The following is a 24350-nucleotide window of genomic DNA, read 5'->3' as shown; positions in this document are numbered from 1 at the left end:
TGTCTGGCCGTGCTTCTTGCTCTGTCCACGTCACTGCTGTAGAAGTGTAGCCAGACCTCTCCACAAGCTGCTCAGGGCTCCAGAATAGTGAAAGCATCTAGTCTTGGAACAGGTCTAATGTTCCTTTTTTCACTCTTCTGACCAAAGCAAGTCACAAATCACCCCAGGTTCAAGGGGTGATCTCTTAATGGTGAAACTGGCAAAAGTGGTAGCCGTCTGTAGTTCATTCATGTCTTCGAATTGGTGAAGGACCTTAGTTTCATTCTCCAGGGAGGCACTTCCAGCAGGAAGAGGAAAACTAAGGGGAGGCAGTGCAGTGTCTGCTACCACCCTTTTTCCTTGCAATAGTGCCATTTTAAGTTTCTCAGAACCGGAAAAGTTGCCACCTGTACTCAGTTCTTAAAACACTCCACATTTTTATCTCGCTCTTACCATCCCTTCTCCCTAACTGAGCTCTCAAAATATCAGGACTTCAGTCTTCTTTCCTTCTTCTTTGGCTTTTCTCCCTTACGTTTTTGTTCCCTCTAACCGCCCCCCACCCTTTATGCGTGTTAGGAAGTGTCTAAAGCAGTGCATGGTTGTACATGCCTATAATTCTAGCTGCTCAGGAGGCTGAGGCAAGAGGATCTCAAGTTTTAGGCCAGCCTGAGTAACACAGTGAGGCTTCATCTCAAAACACAAATAAAAAGGGCTAGGCTTGTAGTTCAGTAGTAGTGTTTGTTTAGAATGTATGAGACATTGGGTTCAGTCCGTAGTACTATACATGTACACACACACACATAATCAGAGAGAGAGAGAGAGAGAGAGAGAGAGAGAGAGAATTTATTTATTTATTTATATATGTATGTATGTACCAGGAATTAAACTCAGGACCTCACATTTGTCAGGCAGGCGCTATGCCACTGAGCTATATCTCCAGCCCTGATATATATTTTTGTTTTGTTTTGTTTTTTTTCCAGTACCAGGAATCAAACTCACAACCTTGTGCTTGCCAGGCAGGTGCTGTGCCACTGAGCTAAATCCCCAGCCCTGATTTATATTTTTTAATACTGAAAACTTAATGAAGTTTTCAGGCGTACACATAACAGAATACTTAAGAATATTAAGTGAGTGCATATAAAGTGCTTTAGAATAATTTGCTACAATTAAATGGTTTGATTACAACTTCTTGAGCACATACTGGGCTGATAAATCCAATGATTGAGAATTTGGAGTGGTAAATCAGAGCTCTGGTTATTCTGGGAGGTTTTATGCATAAATATTTTTATATTTCTCAGTTTTAATTTCTAATACCGTATTTACTGACATATATAACTCACAAGAACAAAATGTCTTTGGGTTCCTTAAGTATTCTTTATGAGGGTAAAGACTGAGAATGAGTGCACAAAACTTAATTCTCAGTGATCTGTGATGTTTTTGTCAAAAATAGTATCTCTGAATTTCATCTTTGTAATCAGTCCTTGAGTATATGTGCTTCATTTGTATGACAACTCTGTATATGGTACTACCTCATGAGTCACAAGGTCGATCTCATGAAAATGAGATCTAAATATTCCTCTAAATTCTCATTTATCTTTACTCTAAATTTCTTTTATCTTTGCCCAAAATTGTCACAGGCCTTAGTTCCTAATTATGCGAACCTATGGAGGCATGACCTAGTTCATTCTCAGAACTCTTGTTTTTAGAATAAAAATAATTTTTGCAATTTCTTGCAGTTCACCTAATGTTGCCAAAAAATTTCATGTTGGACATTTGCGTTCTACTATCATAGGTAAGTGTTTACCTTCACAGAAAATTCTTAAACATGTTTTTGGGGTAGTATAGGGTAATATGTTGTAATAGTTTAATGTTAAAATAACAAAAGGGCAAAAAAAAATACACACTCACAAAGAGGCTTACATTGATATGAGCATAATGCTAAGTAAGTATTACATGAAGTGGGAAAATTTGCTTTAAAAATTTAAAGATGAAATTTCAAAACCAAATATTAATTCAGAAATCTGTTTTAACTGGTATATTTTGAGTTTAACTTTGTAAAAGTATGTATACATATGTAGAAGAACTGTTACATACCAAAAAAGTCATGGGGGAGTGATAAAGCAGCTCTTTGTGTTGGTTTTTGCCTCGACCTACACAGGGAACGGGGTCCTGAGAAGGGGTGATGAGAGGTTAAAAAGAAACAAGACACATAAAACAAAAGCTAGGACCAGGTGGGGCCTGACCTCTCTGATGGAGAGGCAATGACATCCCAAACCCAGTGTCTTTATTTATATAAAGTAATAAAAAAAAAAAAGGGAAATGCACCACAGGGTCAGTGGAGAGTGCAAGGTCTCAGTATTTTGCGGAGAACACTGAAAGCGAAACATTTTCAAAGCTACCTGTGCTGTAATTAACAAGGAAGAACACCAAGGTCCGGACACCTGTTGATGTTCAGCTGAGCTAGAGGTCAGCTTGTTTACACAGTCAGCCTTTTCATTCTGTGTGCTTGGGACTAGCTTTGCTTTAGTCTCAAGGAGTTTGCCGACCTCAGGCTCAGTTGTTGTTATTGAGATATTTTACATTAAAAAAGAAACTCAACCTCAATAATGTGAGTAGTAACAGTAATGTTCAAGACTGGAAATGAAAACAAGGCTATTCTAGTAAAGAGAGATTACTTTATACTACTTCACAGCTGTAATGCTTCTGTGTTTAATACACTTAAGATTTTCAGTTATTTAAAACATTGCATTTTGCAGCAGTCCAGTTTAAAATCCAAATTATAATTGTATAATATTAGAGTTAGAGGACTTTGAAGTTTATCTCATTTAATTTGTCTTCCAATGTAGAAATCTATTTCATGCTCAAAGTTGTTTATACTCCAATACTTTTTTTAAGAATTGGAGAAATGAGCACTTATAGGATAGATTATTATTGAAATGGGGTCAGCTGTCATTGTTACAAAGTTCTTGGGGAGCATTTTATGAGGAAATGATAAGACAATGTAAAAGAATGTATAAAATATATTGTATAGGAAAAGTTACATGAGTAAGTCAGTAGAGGAGTGAGTAAATGGTAGGTCGGGTGCAATAAAGTTGTTTTGATAGTTGTTTAGGAAAGTGGACTGGGAAGAGAGTATTTATTGAGGTCTTACCTACGCATTGTTTTCATGTGTTATTTCACCTAATGTCACAACAATCCTGATTGTTAAGTATTATTAAATTTGGTGAATAGATGAAGAAATTCAAGTATCAAAAGTAATTTTGCTAAGATCACATGAATAGTAGGTGTTCTGGCCAAGGTATGAAGTTAGTCTTAATTCTAAAGGCTAATTCAGACATTTAATTGGATTTAGGAGGTAACAAGATGCTAAGAAAACTGGGCGTATAGTCTGAGTAGCAGCTGAAGGCATTTCCTGTTGCTCAGACTGTATTGATTTGGAATTTCTAGAAATACAAAAGCTCACACATGCCAAATATAGATAACTGTAATTTAAATCAGGTATGTGTATCAGGGTTTGTTTGCAGAAAACTGAATCCATTCTTATATAAACCAGGAATTTATTACAGAACCTTGAATGATTTACAGAGTTGGTGGGGGATTGAAGAAGTTTTATGTTAAACGACTTCCAAAAGTGCACCATAGAACTTGGTTCTCAAGGGAGTCTCTGCCATCACTTCCTCTCCCTTGAAATTGTACTGCCACTGCCTCAGTCTAAAAACTGCCACTATTCTGTGTCATTCATGTCTTCTAGAATTCACACAGGTAAAACAGGTGACCCCATAGCCTGCCATTTCCTTCAGAGGTCATGACAAGACTCTAGGAGCTCTGTTAGTAGTGCATACTCATGTGTGTGTATGCATGTGTATACGCAAAGACACACACACACACAACACAGCCTCAAGCCCCATAACTTTTTGTCAGAAAAATGAGGGGTAGCATCTCTTCCCAACGTCATGCAGTGTATCTGATTCCCAGCCTTGAGAGGACTTCTGGAACTGTAACCACAAGAGGCTCTGGGAAATAGACTTTTCAGATTTCTGGCCTCTGCAGTATGAGGGCTCATGGAGAGGCCAGGGATTTAGCTCAGTGGTGCAGTGCCTGCCTGGCAAGCGTGAGGTCCTGAGTTCGATTCCTGGTACCCACCCCTGCCAAAAAAAAAGAGAGTGGAATGGAAGGTGACTATCAAACCCATGTCAGCAGTACAGGAAGGCGAAAGCCTTGAATTTCTGTGTGCTTTAGGGAATAGGCATGTGTAGGACAGACTTCAGTAATTGAAAGGAGATAAAGTGAACTCTTTAGAAAAACAACCAAAAGGGTAACTCAGAATCTTAGGGTACAGCGAAATTATACATTTACTAAGATTCACTTATATTCTGTCCTTGGAATTGACTAGAAATAGCATGTGTTCTATAATATTAATGAAAATTCTGTCCATAACATCGATGAAAAACCAATGTTTTACTGTTTAAACATTGAATTTGTAAATTTTGTGAATTTTCTGTGTTATGTTTTCTTACTAGAGAAGCACGATTCTAAAGCCAAAATAAATAACAAATATAAGAAAGTATATTTTATTGATTACTAGGAAATTTTATAGCGAATCTCAAAGAAGCTTTAGGACATCAAGTTACAAGAATAAATTACCTTGGAGATTGGGGCATGCAATTTGGTGAGTACCTTTGAGATTTTTTTCATTTCATTATGAAGTTTAATTTTTTAATGTCGTGTCACTGGATCATCTGAACAAAGTACAGGCAAAATCCCACTGGGTAAAGCAGTGTGCCCTGTGTTTTTTAGTTTTGTTTTGTTTCGTTTCGTTTCATTTTGTTTGTGTTGCCGCAGATTGAATCCAGAACCTCATATATTCACAACACATACTGTACCACTGAGCTACATCATTAGCTTATAATTTTTTTTATTTATTAAGAGTAATTCTCACCACACAGTTTTGGAAAGGAAACATCACACATTCCGAACAATGCTAGAAACACACAAACACACACACAGTTGTTTTAATGAAGAAGGTAGTATATAGAGAAGAAATAAATCTAGCCGTATACACCTTTATCAAGTACAACCTTGCCATTTTAAAAAAAATTTTTAGAAGATATTTCTGTTTTATTTTCTTTTATATCACCTTGCCATTTTTAAATCTAGTTAGGCCCGGTCTCCCTGGGCCAGCCCACATGGAATGGGATTTGATATCCTGTCATGGATGAGTGGCCCAGAGGAAACATAAAATGTACTTTGACTTCCCGTGAACTGTACAGTGGTAGTGGATGGGGTCAGAAAGGAAGAAAGACGTAAGGTGCAAACAGGTAAGTACACTGCCACAGATTCTCATGTCCTGGGTGTACTCAGAACCGTCACTGCCTCATATAAACCAGTCATCCAGGAATGGAAGAGCAAGGTAAGTGGAGCTGCTGTAGTAGTGATGGGCTAATGTGTGTGAAATAGGAACTTATATTTTTTGAGATCCACCCCTAACATGTCTGTAAAGCATTTTCTTACATGCAGACACACTCTTACCCACTTGCTCATTTCAAACTTCTAGACCCCAGCTCTACTCAAAGAGACTTTTGTCGTGTTGCAGCCTTTTTGTGTACTTTTCTCCCTGCTAGGTGATATGTTCCTTGAAGGCCTGAACTATGTCTTATTTTTTATCTCTTTACTTTTGTGCCTCTTGTTTTCTCACATAAGAGATACATAGAATGAGTGAAACTTTCTTGGGAAGTAGTGTCTAATAGTAATCCAAAAGAAAGGCGAGGTAATATTTTAAAACTTCTGTAAGCATGCAGTGTGCATTGCTACTTCTGAAGTTGATTGATGTTTCTGTGTTCCACAGCAAGTGAAGTGAAATTATGATTTTCAAGGAAAGGACAGTTTATTTATTAGAGGGGATTTATCATGACATCTCATGAATGTTTTTCTTTTTAGTTAATGAAAACTTTTTTTCAGACACTGGAAAGGCCAGAACTTGAACCTGTTAACAGTACCCCTACTGTCCACTGTGGAAAAATCAGAAAACGTGTTCTGCATTCTAAAAGACCACCTGCAATTCACAACTGGTAGTCTGATGCTTAGGCTCTAGGCTCAGCAGTCAGATTTAATAGGTTGACTGATTTAGGCATTTCATAGGCCTTGACAAATATGTGATTATGGTATTCATTAAATTTTAGCTGCAGGATTTTATTATCGTGACTTTTCTCTGAAGGACTACTGTGGTTAATGATCTGTCACCATTTCCATTATAGCCATCATTATTGAAGAATTACAATTTTGCTGTTTCAGCTATCCCCATTTGAAAGCTGGCAGATGGTTCCGAAGCATAGAATTAGTTTCTGAACATGTACTAGATTGAATGTTAAATAGAATGGCCTTAAATTTTTCCATTTTATGTTTTAAAACTCACTGGGCATCTTACTACACACTGTTCCTAGGAGCCTCAATCAATAATCACATTTGTTCTTGTTTGAAAGTGAGTAGAACTTCAGTCATCCTTTAAATTTCAGAGCATTGTATATGCGTATGTTCAGTAGCATTCCACTTTCTACTGAGCCTTACATAGAAAAATGTATTTCAACAAGGCCCTTTAGCTTGGTAATTGACATGGTTGTAGAAATAAATTTTCAAAATAAACAATCTATTACTGCTCTTGGCGTAGGCTATATATACCCTTTCAAATTGCAGTTATGATCATCTTTTAGCAAAACGTCTTGAAAGTATAAATATTCAGTCTATACTAGGAATTTCCTTTTCTAGCATAAAAATCACACGTAGCATTTTCTTTAAAGGTTCAAATCAGGCATGGGAGGCTAACACCCTGGGAGGCTAAGGCAGGAGGATCACAAGTTTGAGCCTAGTTGGGCAACTTAGTTACTTATAAGACCTTGTCTCAAAGTACATTTTGTTTCAGTTCTTCCAGAAACTTCATTAATTTTTTTTAATTGATTCTTTATAGAAACTTTTGGTTCAGACACACTAAAAAAAGCAGTGAAGTGCAATTTGTCTTCTGTTTTTAATCACTAAGCATTGAAAAAGAAAAATATTTTCTGAAAGTAAGAAGTGTTACTGGGCTTTTGTTAAGGGATTTATTTTTCTCCAGTTAAAGGAGAGAAAACAGTTTCTCTTCATATAACTGTTTATTAGACTTCTAGTTCCAAAACCAATTGACCATTATTGCCTGTCTTGGAGAACTTCATTAACGTTAATCTCAGTGTGTCTTCCCTGCTAGGGAGTCCTTATTCCCCAGGCACAGAGGTGGAAGACATTGTTCTGTGCCTGCCTTCCAGATCTCCAACTGATAGGGTTTTGCTTAGAGTGATGGTTTATTTGAGAGGCCGTGAGACACGTGTTTTCTGCCAATTCTAGGTTTCTGTTATTATATTATTTCAGAGAATAATCATAAAAAGAGGTTTGTACATGTATAATTCAGAGTAAAATTTTCTTTTGGAAGTAGTTTTGATCCAAATTTGGTTCAGTCTGTGAGTGTGGAATCTGCAGCTCTGAACAGATGACTGTACTTTATTTTGGCCAGGGAGGGTGTATAGTTCAATGTAAAGCCCCTGGATACAGCCCCTTGTCTCTACACCCCCCTCAAAAATTGCTTTTCACAAATTTTGAGTATCTAATGCCTCATGGAAAGCTGCTCAATAAATGTTTGTTTTCTCATTGTTTTCTAAGGAAGTGTTGGATGCTGTTAATACAAAGCTAGAGTAATCCTAGATCCTGCCTTTGATGAACTCTTGGTCTTGACTTCTGTGAACCTTAATTTCCTTGATCTATTCAATGTACAGTACTAAATGTATGACTCAGTATGTTAAAATTGACTTGTATCAGTTCACAGGATAGCAGAAGGTTTAAAAAAAACGTATTTTGCAGTTGTCCTCAGGATACACAACTATGAGAGGCCAATCTCTGTGTAGAACTGTATCTGTTCTCCTGCTCTATTTTATAATACTTTATGTACTGGTTATCATGGTAGGTCTTCTGGGGACTGGCTTCCAGCTGTTTGGCTATGAAGAAAAACTTCAGTCCAATCCTTTACAGCATCTCTTTGAAGTAAGTTGTCAAGAAACAATATTAGAAAATGCTTCAGCGTTTTCAACATACTGTGCAGCTCACTGACTAATTTTTAATGCCAGAGGTTTAAAAACTATGTTTCTTGAAACATGGAGTGAAAACTTAATTGAAAATTCTGCTCTTTCATTACTAGGAGGTTGTTTTCACTTCCATACCCAAGTGTGTCTTCTGTTACTACTTTTTAGTCAGCTAGAGACATTTTTCCCTTAGGTATTGAATCTGAAAGTACCAGGGATATAGCTCAGTGGCATAAGTGCCTGCTTGGCAAGCACAAGGTCCTGAGTTTGATTCCCGGTACCAAAAAAGAATCTGAAAGTAAACACATAGGATAACAGGTTAGACACAGAAAAAATTTCTGTATTTTTTTATCAAAACTGTTGTTTTGCTCATGCTGATAACTAGAATTGATTTAGACTTGCTAAACATGAATACTTTCTTTTGGCATGGGGAAAAGCATCTTTCTCTGAATTTGTGTGTGCTTTTCCTCTTTTATATCCAATTATAGCATTCAGCTCATTTTCCTGGCTTTTTCCCAGTGTGAATTTTCTGTTCTCATTTAGTCTGTTGGATACTGTACTTCTCTACCTTTAGTCCCTCCTTGACTTCGTTAATGAAGTACTTTCTATCCAAGTAATCTCCCGGGATGAGTTTCCTTCTCATTGTCCCAGTTATCTCTGCTATTTCTGGGCCTCACAGAGGAAACATGCAGTGTCAGCCCTGTTGTTGACATAGCAGGAGTCGCACTAAACTGTTCCGCCTTTGTCTAAGTGAGACCCTATGTCAATATAATGCTTTACTTCTCCAGACAAAGCCAGAAGAGCTCTTTAAAGACCTTTAAAGGTTTGTCATTTCCTCCTGAGCTCATGTATGCACTGCATTTTAATGCCTACCTTTTTATTTTTGTTAACCAAAGACTCTCTTTCCCATTAACATTTTGATAGGCAGGAGTTTAAAACTTAATAACTCTTTATAGCAATCTACAAATAAAGCATGCCTGCTTAGTGCCTGGAATTTTTACTGAATTGTGTTTTTACACTTTGAATGATGGTGAGTGTTTTTTACCATAAGCTTAGCAATCCTTTCATCAGATCCATGCCCACATAGATAATACATGGCACAAAAAATACAGATATCTGCTTGGAAATGCCAGCTTTTGTTCTTTTTGATATTTGAGATGGCCTTGCTTTGTAGTTGAGGCTGGCCTTGAACTTGCAGCAATCCTCCTGCCTCAGCCTCCCAAGTGCTGGGATTATAGGCATGCACCACCACATCACAGTTCAGTTCCCATATTTTGAGATTCATAAAAACAGTGGATGACTTAGATCTGTGGTAGAGTTTACTAACCAATGAGTGCACATAGAAAGGAACAAGGGCCGGGAGTAATTCTATGAGTGACCAGAGAGTCAAGGAATAATGGTGATGCTGTCATGAGTGTTCCTGTACCCGATGGCCGAGTGGGGAGCAGCACTTCCAGGCAAAAGGCAAGTGAGACACACCCACCTTGCTGTTGGGAATGGAAGACAGAACCCTATTAGAGCACTCATCTGCTCTCTCCTTTGAGGGACAGAGAATATAGAAAGTGTGCATTGTACCTCCATTGACACCAGCTCACGTTGGTACCTTATTATATCTTTATGCTAACTTGCAGATCCTGTTTTCATTTTAAGTTACAGTGGTCACTATGAATTACTGTCACCAACAACTTGTAGTGTAAATAAGGAATTTTAATTTTTTTATGCTTTAAGAAAATTTTGATGTTATTCTGTTTCTAAAGGAAAATTTGAAATGCAAATAAACAACTAAAGTTTATATACTAGTTGACAGCTGCCTCTGTATGCTGTCATTCCAGAGATGGCACCCATAGTAATACAGCAGGGGCCTAGAGGATAAACCAGCAGATGCCAGTTGAGTAACTAAAAGTAGGATAAAGCCAAGTATCTCTGCTTTTCTTGTATGCCTGCCTCCTTTATCACTTAAAACTTGGGGTCAAATCCTTGCTAAGTCCTGCATGAAGGCGTATTCATTGCTGAAGGAGTATCTGTAGTACAAGGTTTACTAGTCCTAAATTTACTGAGCCTGGCTCATCACCCTTCATCACCGAAGACACGAAGATACTAGTTGCTCAAGTAATTTTCAGCATTTAATAGGGACAGCCAATTGCCAGTTTTTATAACATCCAGTTCCAGAGCCCCTACAGTGATGCCTAGAAGTCTCCTGGGATTGACCTAAACCTGTAATCACTTCAAGTTCCAGGAAAAGCAAAGCTTCGCAGACCATTCCATGATGAGTTATTCTATGGCAGAAACCAAGGCTCCCCACCCTGAGCTGGAACAGTTACCCAAGATGGGAAACAAATTGCCTACTAAGCAATTACAGTTCTCCCAGAATCTCACAGGTCAGTCCTACTCAAGATACTGGTCAACCAGACGTAGGTTTGACCAGGATTACTTAGGTTGCTAGCTGTTCAAACCCTCACTCTTGGTTTTGTTCCCCTTTCTATAAAACCCCAAAGCTTCTGTGAACTCCTTAAAGATAGATCTTGAGCCTATTTATTGTACTTCCCAGTACAGCCATGCTAATTATAGTTTCTTTCCTACATTTCACCACTGGTTATATGTATTGGCATTATCAAATATATAGCCAACCCTGGGCTTTTGGAACACCAAATTCCACTAACACTGATAAGGGGCTTCACTTCAGGTGACCAGAGTCGGGGATAGTAATTCTAATCTTGATGTTTAATGTATTGACAGATAATTTTGGCACTAGCTGATGGGAAGTAAAACGTTTAGAACAATTTGCATTTACCTTTTCTTGTAAAAATCTTCTAAAAGCTTTGGTCAAACCAAATTTCTTTCTCACTGAACTCTAGTTAGTTATGAGCTCTTTGATAAAAAAGGACCATGTTTCTGGATATTAGTTTGTTTTTCCAGTGGTAAATGTTTGAGTGAATGTGATCTTGTAGTCCTTTTCTGCTGCATTTCTCTTTCTAAATTGTAAAGTGTGAAACCTACTTAGTGCAGGGAAGGACACACTATTGTAGGATACACTAATTACCATTTAGTAGATGCTTCCTTTATTTTCTTCATTTTACAAACCAAAAAGCCTGAGGGCAAGTCCCAGGACTCCCATCCTAGCTGTCTCACCTCTCTGAGTCGTTTGTTTCTTTGGCTATGGTAATGAATGTAGTAGTTTCCTTTCTTTTATCCCCCAGTGCTATTCCAGGGACATGATTTAGTAGTTCAGGTTTGGCAGTTTTGACCTTCTGGTATATTTGTTTTGAATTTGGCTTAGGCCAAAGGCCAATAGGATTTGGTGGCTTATCTTCCCCCGAATTTCACCATAATCAGTATCCTGTACTGTCAAATTTCTCTTCTAAGTTAGACACGGCATTATATGATCATTTTAGCATTTCTTTTCTGCGATGAAAAAATTTAACACTCACAGTTATTGCTCTGTTTCCATTTTGGTACCTATGCTTTGCTACTAGTTTTTCTGTGAACCTATAGTCCTTTCTTTCCCATGATAGCTGGCTGTGTTGTATAGGGAGTTTGGACTTTTATTGGCCAACTTTGAAAGCTTTTTCTTTTTTTGCAATCCAGAACCTTTGCTTTGAACTATGTCCCTATCCCATTTTATTCTTTATTTTGAGACAAGGTGTTACTGAGTTGCCCATTGTGGGCTTGGACTTGTGATCCTCCTGTCTCAGCCTCCCAGAGTGCAGTTATGTATCACCACATCTAGCTGAAACCTTTTCTTTATTCTGATGTTTCTTTCTGTCAGGCAAGAAGGAAGTACCTTTTAATATTTCCCTCATCACTCTTGAATTGGCTAATAATAAATAACTAATATATTTGCTATTTACAATTGACCCTGATGGTTAAAGGAAGACATTTGTAATAAAACTTGTCAAAAGCTTTTCTACATATGTTGAAAAGTAGTCTCTTATGATAAAAAGTTAAGGCATTAAGATTCTAGAAGTTCATATTGATAAAGGCGTGTAAGATGAGCAGGAGATAGCATTCTATGGTGAAGGAGACCAAGAACCTCGATAGCAGCCAGGAGATATTATCATGTTAGATCAGAGGGACTGTGCTGTTTTTACTCAATGAGGAGGAGACCTTTTCTTTCTTTCGTTTTTCTTTTTGAGACAGGGTCTCGCTATGCAGTTCAGGCTGGCCTTGAGCTCACTTTGTAGCCCAGGCTGGTCTCAAACTTGCGTTGATCCTCCTGCCTCACCCTCCCAAGTGCTGGGATTATAGGTGTGTGCCACCACACCTGGCTAAAGTTTGTTCTTTTTTGGTCTTTTTGGGGGTACCAGGAATCAAACTCAGGAACCTTACACTTGCCATGCAGGCGCTTGTGCCACTGAGCTTTATCCCCAGCTTTCAAGACCTTTTCATGTGTGTGGATGTACAGCAGGTTGAAGCATTGTGGCTTCCAAAAGCCAATATCCTCTCTTTTTTTTTTTTTTTTTGGTATTTCTCCGGTACCGGGAACTGAACTCACGACCTTGCGCTTGCCAGGCAGGCGCTTTTGCCGCTGAGCTAAATCCCCAGCCCCCAATATCCTCTCTTGACAACCGAACCAGAGTCATCACCTCTCATCCAGGTCAGATTGTTAAGCATGGAGACATCAAGTGTGTGCTAAATGAATGCACGCCAGTGTATCGTAGAACATATGAAAAGTGCGTCTAGTCATTGAATTTAAGGTAAATTTTCCTGAAAATGGTTTTTTCTCTCCTGATAAACTCTCTTTGCTGGAAAAACTCCTACCCGAGAGGAAGGAAGTCGAAGAGACTGATGAAACGGATCAAGTAGAACTGGTGGACCTTGATCCAGATAAGGAAAAATGGCACCATTATATTGGAGAAGCCTACGAAGATGCCGAACTTCATCCCAGAGGTGGTGCTCAGTGCCTGACCTCTTAATGGGGCCGGCGAATAATCCTCACTGCTGGCATTGAGAGTGCAGTGGTGAATGCGTGAAGGACTATAATCATCATACGCTCACTGCGTGCTATTGTTTTTGTTTCAATATTCAATTATAGTAGTGTTTTAAAGTTAAATATAGAATAAATGAAAATACAAAAGCTGTGACATTACCCTATGTGTGTGATGACTTCACTGTGCAAGATGGAGTTTAATGCCTGTAAAAAGTACCTAACCCTGGTGTCTGTCAGGCCATACCTTATACCTGCTTTCAGTTGTATACATGGACAAGCTTAGACTGAACTGTGTTGGCTTTAGTGTATGACCTTTCATTATTAAGCTGTGGGTTAAACTCTATTCAACTAGCAATCACGAAAAGGAAACAGTTTATGGAAGTGTTGGTCTGTCTAGTTATTTGTGTTAAGTGGAACTCACTGTGATACCTCTGTATTCTGTTGCCTCAGCTATTACTTGAAGGTGGCACATAATATAATTTAGCCCGTGGTATCAGTGATAGAAATGATACCTTTCTAAAGAAGGAGTTTATCATAATAATGCTGCTTCTTAAGGGCATACATTTCTAGGCTTGCATTCCCTTCTGCTGTGCTGTCTATATTCTTTTTCCCTTCTCTTTGGACCATGATAAGCCCTTGAGTAGTGACTTTCGAGCTGGGTTACTTTGAAATGAAAGTGAAGAGACTGCATAGAAAAGTAATTTGCATGTGTAATATAAGCAGGTGTTCCTTAGGTATGTTTCAGGGTTACTTTAACCCTGTAATTTAATGGTAATGGTATTGCAAATTATGATTAATTGCTATACTTGTATGTTTAAAAGTCATATGTTCACATGCTTAAATCTGGGTATCAGAATTTAAGTAATTATTAAAATGTGTGAACATCTTAATATACTGATTATAGCGCAAAAAAAAAACCCTCATAATTTCAGAAGTGCATAGTATTGAGTATATATGTTGAAAGAAAGTTCCTAAAATGGCAGTAAGTGTTAATTATAGTTTTATTTTGTTCATTTACAGGCAGATTGTTTCTTTCTTTTTTTTTTTTTTTGTGGTACCAGAAATCGAACTCTAGACCTTGTGCTGACCAGCCAGACACTTGCGCTGCTGAGCTATATCTCTGGCCCTTACAGGCAAATTGTTATATACTTATTAAGGCTTTTCTGTTTGATGATGTCATTTGATTTTTAATGTTTATTTTTATAAGTACAAATTGCTGAAATTCCAAAATTTTTCAAGTATTAGGAAGTTTCTTTTTAATTTTAAGTTTTAAGAAAGAAAAAAAAATTGTGGTGAAGTTTTTCTAAAAATGTGTTAGCTTGAATGCATAGTAATTTTTTAAATGTTCAGCTCTTTGGGTTTACAGTGATTTTTTAAAAAATGGAATCCTTTCTAGTTCTGAAAATAAGGACAGTTTGTGCATGTTTACTTATAAATTATATGTTCACACCTATGTGTATATGTTGATGAGGGAGCAAGAATCTCAAACTGTTTGTGAATATAAATATATGTCTACTCCAGGGGGCTGAACCTTTAAGTAGTTGTCAGTGAGCAGGTCATTTAAAAGCCAGGAAGTCTTCATTTCATTATTTCTGTTTTCCCACACCTTACCAAGATCTTCTGTCTTTGAATTAGCATTTTATGCATTATTCTGGGCTTACCTAATAAGACAACATACAATTAACTTTTTCTGATATTTGTCAGGTCTTCCAAAGACCACCTGCAGGTTCAGTGATTCATTCGGGGTACTCACAGGCGTCAGCATGTAGTACTACTCTAGGCTGTTTTAGGAGAAGGAAGTGCTTCAAAATACAATCAGCAAAGGGAAAAGGCACATAGAAAGAAGTCCAGAGGAAATGAGATTCAAGCCGCCATGAGTCTTTTCCAAGTAGAATCACAGATTGGACTTGATTCTTTTTTTTTTTTTGGTTTTTCTCCTGGTACTGGGAACCGAACTCACGACCTTGCACTTGCCAGGCAGGTGCTTTTGCCGCTGAGCTAAATCCCCAACCTCTGGACTTGATTCTTTCAACAACAAATTGTGACAACACAGGTGAAATGTAATCTACCAGAAACTCTTTAGATAGTCCATGTCCAAGATTTTTATTGGGTGCTGGTCGTACTGGAACCCTCTCCCTAGCATGTGCCAAGTTCTGAACTCCCAGAAGGGAAGGAGGCAGTCAGCATAAGCCTGTTGTTCACATAAACAGTTCAAGTGCAGTGAATCACTTTTATTAGGCTGGTGGAAACATTCCTAAAATCCAGGTTTCTGGAAGTTAGTCAGTGGACAGTCTTGAAAATCAGTAAATTTTAAAGATAGGACCTTAAGCACCATGGGTGGACTCTTTTCCACATCATGTGATATAGAGAAATATTCGGAGGGGCTAGGGATTTAGCTCAGTGGCAAAAGTGCCTGCCTGGCAAGCGCAAGGTCGTGAGTTCGGTTCCCGGTACCGGAGAAAAACAAAAAAAAAAACAAAAACAAAAGAGAAATATTCGGTAATTTTAACCTTTATTTAGCAGTATTTATTCACCTAAGTCTGCCATTCTAATAATTAACATTATCTACCTATGAAAAGTGAAACATTTTTACCTTGAGTTAGATGCTTACTGCCCCATCCCATTTGCTTGTAGTATCCAGTTGGGTACAAACCACTATAATCTCTGGCAATGAAATCATCTGTTGCCACAATGTCTTTATACTACTATAAGAGTTTGGAAGGCTTATTTATTTATTTTGGTAGATTAGCAACTAACTTCTGTTGCTTTCATGCTACTTTAACAACTTTCTGGAAGTAATACAATAATTTGCCTTTGATGTTTCAGCCTAAAAGTGAATTACAATTTATAAAATCATTGTAATCCTTGGGTCTAACATCAGTATAATTGAATTGTAGTATTAATACTTCATTGTCACTATGTTTTATACTTGAAAATGATTTAAAATAGCATTACAAGCAAGCTCTTAATAAGCCATCATCCCTACGTCAGTCAGTGGGTGGGTATAGGACAGAAGCAGTCAAGACAGAGGGTGATACAGTACTCCAGAAGTGGGTGCTCCGCACAGTTCATAGAAATACAAGTTGGAATGCTAGCAAACTGTCTAAAAAGTCTTCCTTTTTTACTGTACTCACCTATTTCACTGGTCTTTGACAGATTCAGAGAACAGCTTAACCATCTTTCATTACAACAACCGCTAAGTCTTCCACTGGCCTTTCCTTTGTCAGAGTGAGCCATCCACTTTCTTCAGCCTTTCTCAGATGAATTTCAGAAAAAATAATTTGGCATTTTGAAAATACAGAAGTGGCAGCTTAGTGTAAGCCAGGGGTCTGTGGACTTGAGTGCAAAGAAAAAGTTGTATAGTACTTTATTTTTCTAACCTCTGCTAGAAATGGAGCATTTTCTTCTATTACTATATTATAGTTTATTTAAAAATGTGGTTAAGTGGATTTCAATGTAATTATTTCCTTTATAATTTTATTATTTTATTCTGTACATTTAGAAACATTTTGAAAAGCAGTCTCTAAGCTTCACCAAAAGCATATATATTTCTTCTCAAAAAGAGGAGAAAAAAACATTACCCTCTGTGATAGGGCCACTTAAATACCTTTTAACTAAGAATTCTGAAAATTGTGCTTGTTCTTTCTTTTCAGTAGAGATAGCAATGATTACTTGCTTCATTTAATGTACTGTTATATTTTTAGGTTTATGTACAAATTAATAAAGAAGCAGCAGATGATAAAAAGATCGCAAAATTGGCACATGAGTTCTTCCAGCGACTAGAACTGGGTGACGTGCAAGCACTTTCGCTGTGGCAAAGATTTCGAGACTTGAGCGTTAAAGAATACAGTCAGATTTACAAGGTATGCATAGATTCCTTTCCTTTTTGTGATGTGTAGCTCTCCCTGGTACTACTGCTTATTAAAGCTGCGGCTTAAGCTGCTGTTTAAGGGTAGATTTCTGGTTGAGTTGAAAATTGAGACTAAGCAATGTCAGATGACATTCTAATCCTTCTTCAGTCTGGCTTTTCTTTCCTCTCTTCTGCCATTCCTTAGCTTCTTACTCATTTTCTCTTCTTTCACTTCCTTAGGGGCTGTACATGATGGGTATAAATTCATTCATTTAAAAAACGTTTGCTCAGTGTGATAGATACTGTGTATACATCAGTGAATAAAAGAAAAAAAATTTGGTTTCAAGTTAAAGACAGAGCAGAAAAGAAACACGGAGAGTCAGTTAGATGGTGCTAGGTCATGAGATCAGTCGGGTGTGTTACACGAGTGGCATGAGGAGAGTTCTGGTAAAGAGGCCAGGAAGCGGGACTATGTAAATAAGATGCAAAGTGGTAGGAATGAAGTTGGAGAGGTGGTGCTGTGCAGCATGGTGTAGGCCGTTCTCCAGGGCTGCTCAGTATAGCTTTCTGCTAGGACAGGAAAATCCTGTGTCCTTGTCTGTCATAGCAGCTTCTGGACACGTGTGGCTATTGAGCACTCGAAGTGTGAACAGTATGACTGAGGAACTAAAGTCTCAGTTGTATTTAATTCTAGTTTAAGTAGCCACATGAACTTGGTGGCTGCCCTACTGAGCAGCATGGTGCCATTGTGAGGGTTAACCGGGGCAGTACAAGTCGTTACATGGTTTGGCCAGAGGAGTGACTTGATCTGTGTGACAGATGGTAAAGCATCCTTAATTTTCTCTTAGGGTGAGATTATTGGAGACTTAACTAATATTTTGTTTCTTTTGCTTCTGAACTCTTTTAGCGTCTAGGAATATACTTTGATGAATATTCAGGAGAATCGTTTTATCGTGAAAAATCTCAAGAAGTCTTAAAGTTGCTGGACAGTAAAGGACTACTACAAAGAACAATGTACGATAAGGTTACTATTCTTTAATAAAGTTATGTGTTTTCTGAAAATTCTTGGTATGAGGGAGCTAAACCACAGAAAACATAAGTGACCTACCCCAGATCACACAAACTGATAAGGCATAATTTGAAAAACAGCTTACTCTGACTCAGCCTTACCTTACCAAAAAAACCCCTCATCCTTTTCAGTAAGCATTTAATGCTGTAGCCTTTTGGAAGAGTAAAGTGAGAAAATTAGGAAGTAGGGACAGGAAAAATAATATAAGATCAGAGAGACATCGGTATGTCCCTACTGGGATTTTGTTACTGTGTTATGGTACAATTCTTTTTTTTTTTTTTTTTTTTTAATGTTTTTGATAAATGACAAAAGGTATTTATTTATGGTATGCATTGTGATGCTTTGATATACGCACACATCTAAGTAAAGCTAATTAACATACTGAGCTTTGATAAGCATTAACTATCTAAATAACACACACTTTGCTTTGATGAGAAATTTAAAATCTGCTTTCCTAACAATTTTGATTTGCACTGTACATTATTATTCATTATAATCACCATGCTGTACAGATTTCTCCAGAACTTACTCTTCCTGTATAACTGCAGCTCCGTGCCCTGTAAGTGATCTTACCTCTTCCCCAGTCCTGGTAACCACCATTCTGCTCTCTGGCTTCAGTGCTTCCAGATTTCATACAGAAGATCATGCAGTATATGATTTCCTGTGCTGGGCTTGTCTCTTTGAGCATGATGTCCTCTGGGTTCATCCATGTTGTGACAAATGACAGGATTTCCTTTCATAAGGCTGAATAGCATTCAGTGGTGTATATAGATCAAATTTTAAAAATCTATTATCTGTTTTTTTTGTTTGTTTTGTTTTTTTTTTGTCCAGTACCAGGAATCGAACTCACGACCTTGCGCTTGCCAGGCAGGCGCTGTGCCGCTGAGCTAAATCCCCAGCCCCAAAATCCAGTATCTGTTAATTGACTCTGGCTTGATTCCATTATCTTGGATATTATGGATAGTGCTGCAGTGAACATGACAATGCAAATGTCTTATACTGATTTCATTTCCTTCGCATGTATACTCAGAAGTAGACCATTTTGTAATTCTATTTTTAAAAAATTTTTGTTGGGCATGATGGCACACCCCTGTAATCCCAGCACTCAGGAGGCTGAGGCAGGAGGATCGCTGCAAGTTCCAGGCCAGCCTGGCCTACATAGTGAGCCCAAGCCAGCCTGAACTACATAGCAAGACCATCTCCAAAAGCAACAAAAAATTTTTTTAAAGAACTGCCGTACTGTTTTATGTAACAGCAGTACCAGTTTATATTTCTAACAATAATGTGCAGGGGTTCCTTTCTTCCACATTCTTTTTTTTTTTTTTTGTTATTGGTTTTTGTTACAGCTAAGCAAAGGTCCAAACTCAGGACCTCACGCTTGACAGGCAGGTGCTGTGCTGCTGAGCGATATCCCCAGCCCTCTTCCGCATTCTTGCCAGTATTTATTGTCCCTTGTTTTCCTGATAAAAGCCATCTTAGCAGATAAGGAGCTATCATTGTGATTTGAATTTGACCCTGATGATTAGTGACCTTGAGAATCTTTTCATATACCTTTTAGCCTTTTGTATGTCTTTTAAGAAATGTCTCTATAAGTCCTTTGCCCATTTTTAAACCAGGTATTTGTTTTGTTATTACTGTTACTGGGATTCTGAAATTGTTTCAGTGTGGATGTTAACCCCTTACGAGATTATGGTGTGCATATATTTTGTCCCACTCTATAGGTTTTTCTCTTCAGTTTGTTGATTGCTTCCTTTGCTGTGCAGGAGCTTTTTAGTTTGATGTGATCTCACTTGTCTTTTTGTTTTCTTATTGTGCTTTTGGGATTATAACCAAGAAATCTTTGCTGCTTCTATGTTATCTTCTAAGATTTTTACAGTTTCAGATCTTCAGTTTACATCTTTAATCCATTTTGAGTAGATTTTTCTGTAGGGATGAGGCAAAGGTCCAGTTTCATTCTTCTGCATGTGGACATCTAGTTTTCCACATAATATTTATTGATGAAGTTGTCCTTTCCTCATTTCTCCATATGAGTTTTAGAATTAGTTTTTTTTTTTTTTATTTCTATGAGAAATGTTGACCTTTTGATAGGGATTATATTGATTTTGTAGATCACTTTGGATGGTATGGATATTTTTAGAACAGCCTGCTTGTGTCTTTATTTCTTAAATTTGTCAGTTTTCAGTATATAGATCTTTTACTTCCTTGTTAAAATTCCTAAGTATTTTAAATTTTTTGATGCTATTATAAATGGGATTGTTTTCTTGGTTTCATTGTCAGGTAGTTCATTATTGGTATATAGTCATGCTACTGAGTTTTGTTTGATTTTGTATGCTGCAACTATACTAGTTTTGTTTATTCTGTTTTTTAGTGGAATCTTTTTTTTGGATACCAGGAATCGAACTCAGGACATTGCATTTGCCAGGCAGGTGGTTGTGCCTCTGAGGTATATCCCTGGCCCTGGTGGAATCTTTAGTTTTAAATATATAAGATCTTACTGGCTGCAGACAAATATAATTTAACTTTTTCCTTTTTGATTTGGACTCCTTATATTTTTCTTGTCCAATTTCTTTTTAATTTTGTTTTTAGCATTTCGTCAGCTAAGCAAACAGAAAAATGGTACCAGCTATTAAAGCCTAGCCATCTGTAATATACAAGCAAACCAGATGCTTAGGAATTTCACCTTTTATGGTATCAAACCAAAATTTCTCCTGTCATCTTTATAAGGAAGACATGGAAAATATAATTAATAGCCTCCTCAGTGATATCCAAAGGAAATTTCTGTCATATGCAAGTTCTAGTTTTTGGTCAAGCAGTAAACACATTAATAAAAGTCTATGTTGTTTTTAGTACACAGTGCTTTATGACATGGTAAAAACCAGCTCATTTTTGAATGCTATGACAATTTGCATTAGAAAAAAATTTGTGATATTTCATAGACAAGTTGCAGTTATGATCGCTTTTCAATTAGTATAGTAAAGATTTTATTTGAGTACCTTCTCTAATGCTACAGATTTAAAAGGGGGAGGATAGTACCTACTTTTTAAAATAACTCAGTCGTACTTATTCCTAATAGTTCTTGCTCCTATTGTTGATCATAGCTTGAATTGACAATGCTTGTTGGTACATTAGTAATAAAAATAACTGGTCGTTTGCCAAAGATAATGTTATAGATGTTAAACTTTCAAAGGTCTTAATTGACTGTGTTGCTTTAGAGTTGCCTTCTTTTATCCCTAGAAAAGGAACTGCCGTAGTGGATCTCTCTGGGAATGGGGACCCCTCTTCAGTCTGCACTGTGATGCGAAGTGACGGGACTTCTCTCTACGTAACAAGGTTCGTAGCTCCCCTGAGAGTAAACGTGGACTGTGTGTGACTTCATCCTCTCTGTCCAGGACACTTGCAGAAACTGTCATCAAATCTTAGTTAGAGATCATAAATCCACTGCTTTCATATTTAAAAAATGCTTAAATAGTTTTCTTTAGATAACTTCAAGTTACATCTCCTGGAAGGCTTAATATCATCAGGAAATTGACTTGAAAATTATTCACAATTTGTTAACATCCTAGAATTTCTACAGCAAGCTATAAAACCTGGGTCCTTTGTAATAAACTTACTTTGCAGTGTTGGCAGTCAAACTGAGGGCTTCACACATGTGAGACAAGCACTCTACCCTCAGCCCCCACAGAAACCACTTTTATAACAAAGAAAATTATATTTTATTTTAGCTGTCCCTTAGAAATTCCATCTCTATTATTTTTTGATCTTTCCCTTTATGAAGTCCGTGCCATTGAGGTTAGGAAATAAGAACCTATGTATAAAAGGCACATTCTCTGCCTAGATACAAAAATTATGTATCGTGTCTGTGCCAACTAATGGTTAGACAAATTAACACAACCTCTGCACAGCAGTTATGAGAACTGTTCTTTCTCCATGTCAGAAAGGCTACAGCTGTCCTGATCTTTTGTCTTGATCTGTCTTACCACAAGAGCTGTCAGTTAGGTCTGCATTTTTCTATGTATGTACATTAATATCTTTACTGTCTTTTTTTTTGTTTGGGAAAAATATTGTCTCTTTGCCACAGTGGGTTCCTTATACAATACATCTGTGTGTGAAGATGTAAATAGAGTTGCTGCAGCAAAGAAAAGTGCAGGAGAATACTGATAAGAAAAGAGTGTGAGGTGGAGCCTTAAGAGTTTTGTTCTGATACGTAGCTATCACTTCACACTGTGGACCATGGCTCCCTGCTTTGTGAAAAGGGAGGCTTTGACTGAGTGACTTGCCATTGCTTCTGGCTTTTAAATGCAGGTTCTGCAAACTCAAGCTAGTATTGTCTCTTAGATTCTTCTCGTTTATTCTTTCACTGGTTCAGGAGAGTTCTTTTTGTTTTGTGGTTGTTTCAAACCAAAAAATGTAATGGGCTGTGTTTTTGCAACACCATTTTTGTGATAATTGTCTTTGTATGAGTGTTCTTTATGCTACTGCTGCTACTATTCTTATCCATCTCAGAAACCTTTTTATCCATAATTTTCTCAATTGCTAATTCTCATGAAATGTCAGGGCCACAGCAATACACTGTAGGTATTATATGCATATCTGTGCTTTATACATAAACAGGAAGACTCTCTTATTCCTCAAAAGCCAGTTTTTTCCTCCATTGAGAATGCACATACCATTCAGTGTCAGGATGGGGCACAGATGACATTTTGATGCTCTCCAGCGCTTAAAAGATGTAAGAATTTTTTTCAGTTCTTCCAGTATCATGTTATAAAGTTGCAACTTCAGTATTTTAAAAATCTTAAAATTTCACAGTTTATATTTCATTTTTTTTCATACTATGTAAAATTGGGTATTTTGTATTTGATTAGAGATAAAAGAGGTAAATAGAATTTTATCTAAGGACACATGGACTTCTAAAATGCGATAGAGGGCTAGGAATGTAGCTCATTGGTAAAGCTCTTGCACAGCATGTCAAAGGCCTGTGTTCAAACCCCTTCCACCATTGAAAAAAATCTTTTAAAATACACTAGAGCGGTGGCTTCTGAGTGACCCAAGATTTTGAAAGTCCCTGGTTGTATTAATAGCATAGCTAGAAGATGCCTCTTATCTACTACATCACCTATGTTTTACTTACCTTACTTAAGAAAATGTATTGCAGAAAAGTGACAAGTGATTCTTTTCAGTAGGAGCTTAATCATGACACATTTACCTACAAGATTCCTTGCTTAGAACTATTTTCACTTTAACTACTGCTTTTCTTAGAGCTTTTTAAAGTTTTGTTTTCAGTTACTTTTTCTTAGAGCCCTAATTATTACTGCTTTTCCCAAACCTAACTTTGTTACTATTATTTTGTATCAGAGTATGTATTGGGACTATACAAGCAGGGGTCATACAGCCCCAGCTATGGGATAACACAGGAGTTCTTATGCAGAAAAATTTTATTACTGTTAAATAGGTAAAACTAATTATTACTCAATTTGTGTAACAACTCTTGATTTATGCCTTTTTTTTAGAGATCTCGCAGCTGCTATGGACCGAATGGATAGGTATAATTTTGATACAATGATTTATGTGGTAAGTAATCACAATAAAGAACAGAAGTTTTGACTGTAGACTTCCCAGGTAAAAACTGGATATTATATTGTAAAACTACTTAAAAGTACTTCTGTCAGACTGATGAGAGAACTCAATGTTAAGTGTATATAAGGTGGCAACCTCTCTATAAAAAGTTTTTAAAAGATTTAAAAATGAAAAAGTTAACATTGCTTATAGTAAAAAACATTACCTTTACAGTAAAAAGCATGCTTCACAGTAAAAGACATTTTCAAATCAGGAAGGAGATGATTACATGAAACTAATGTGTACAGGTTACTGTAATTGAAATGTTTGCAAAGAATTTTTATTTCAAAATAACTTTTTTGTTTTTATTTTTTGAGACAGCGTCTTGCTATGTAGTTCAGACTGTCCTTGAAATCACTATGTACCATAGGCTGGCCTGAAACTCACAGTGATTCTCCTGCATCAGCCTCCCAAGTGCTGGGATTACAGGCGTGCACCGCCACTCGCAGCTCAAGATATTTTAAGACTTAAAATATTAGTGTTTCCGTGTACCCTCACTCAGCTGCCCCCAAAAGTAATATCTTATATAATGATAGTATTTTGTTGGTATCAAGAAACTGACAGTTCTAGAGACCTTGTTCAAGTTTCTTCAGATTTTACATGTACTTCCTTATGGATTGGTTTTAATGAAATTTTATCACACGTATGTATAGATTCATGTAACCATTAACCATACTCAGAAGGTAGAATTTTTCTATCACAAAACAAGACTTCCTCTTGGTCAGTCACTTAGAAACCATACGTTTCCTCCAAGCCCTAAGCCTGTTCTCCTTCACCAGTTTTGTCATTTGGAGCGGGCTGCAGAGATGGAAT

At 37.2% G+C, this 24350-nt stretch overlaps 1 protein-coding gene across 1 annotated transcript in view; it reads left to right on the top strand.

Moving 5' to 3' along the window:
- Positions 1–24350, top strand: part of Rars2 (arginyl-tRNA synthetase 2, mitochondrial) — a 57417-nt gene that overhangs the window by 26902 nt on the left and 6165 nt on the right. Inside the window, exons 6-12 of the mRNA XM_005377731.1 lie at positions 1716–1771; positions 4565–4648; positions 7964–8040; positions 16710–16868; positions 17763–17869; positions 21159–21254; positions 23432–23492. Of these exons, the coding sequence (XP_005377788.1) occupies positions 1716–1771; positions 4565–4648; positions 7964–8040; positions 16710–16868; positions 17763–17869; positions 21159–21254; positions 23432–23492 (640 nt within the window). The remainder of the gene's footprint in view (positions 1–1715; positions 1772–4564; positions 4649–7963; positions 8041–16709; positions 16869–17762; positions 17870–21158; positions 21255–23431; positions 23493–24350) is intronic.

The sequence above is a fragment of the Chinchilla lanigera genome, unplaced genomic scaffold (genome assembly GCF_000276665.1).
Source record: "Chinchilla lanigera isolate Chin_1 unplaced genomic scaffold, ChiLan1.0 scaffold00010, whole genome shotgun sequence".
NCBI lineage: Eukaryota > Metazoa > Chordata > Mammalia > Rodentia > Chinchillidae > Chinchilla > Chinchilla lanigera.
The sequence above is the reverse complement of the archived record's forward strand: the minus strand, read 5'-3'. Positions and strand labels throughout refer to the sequence as shown.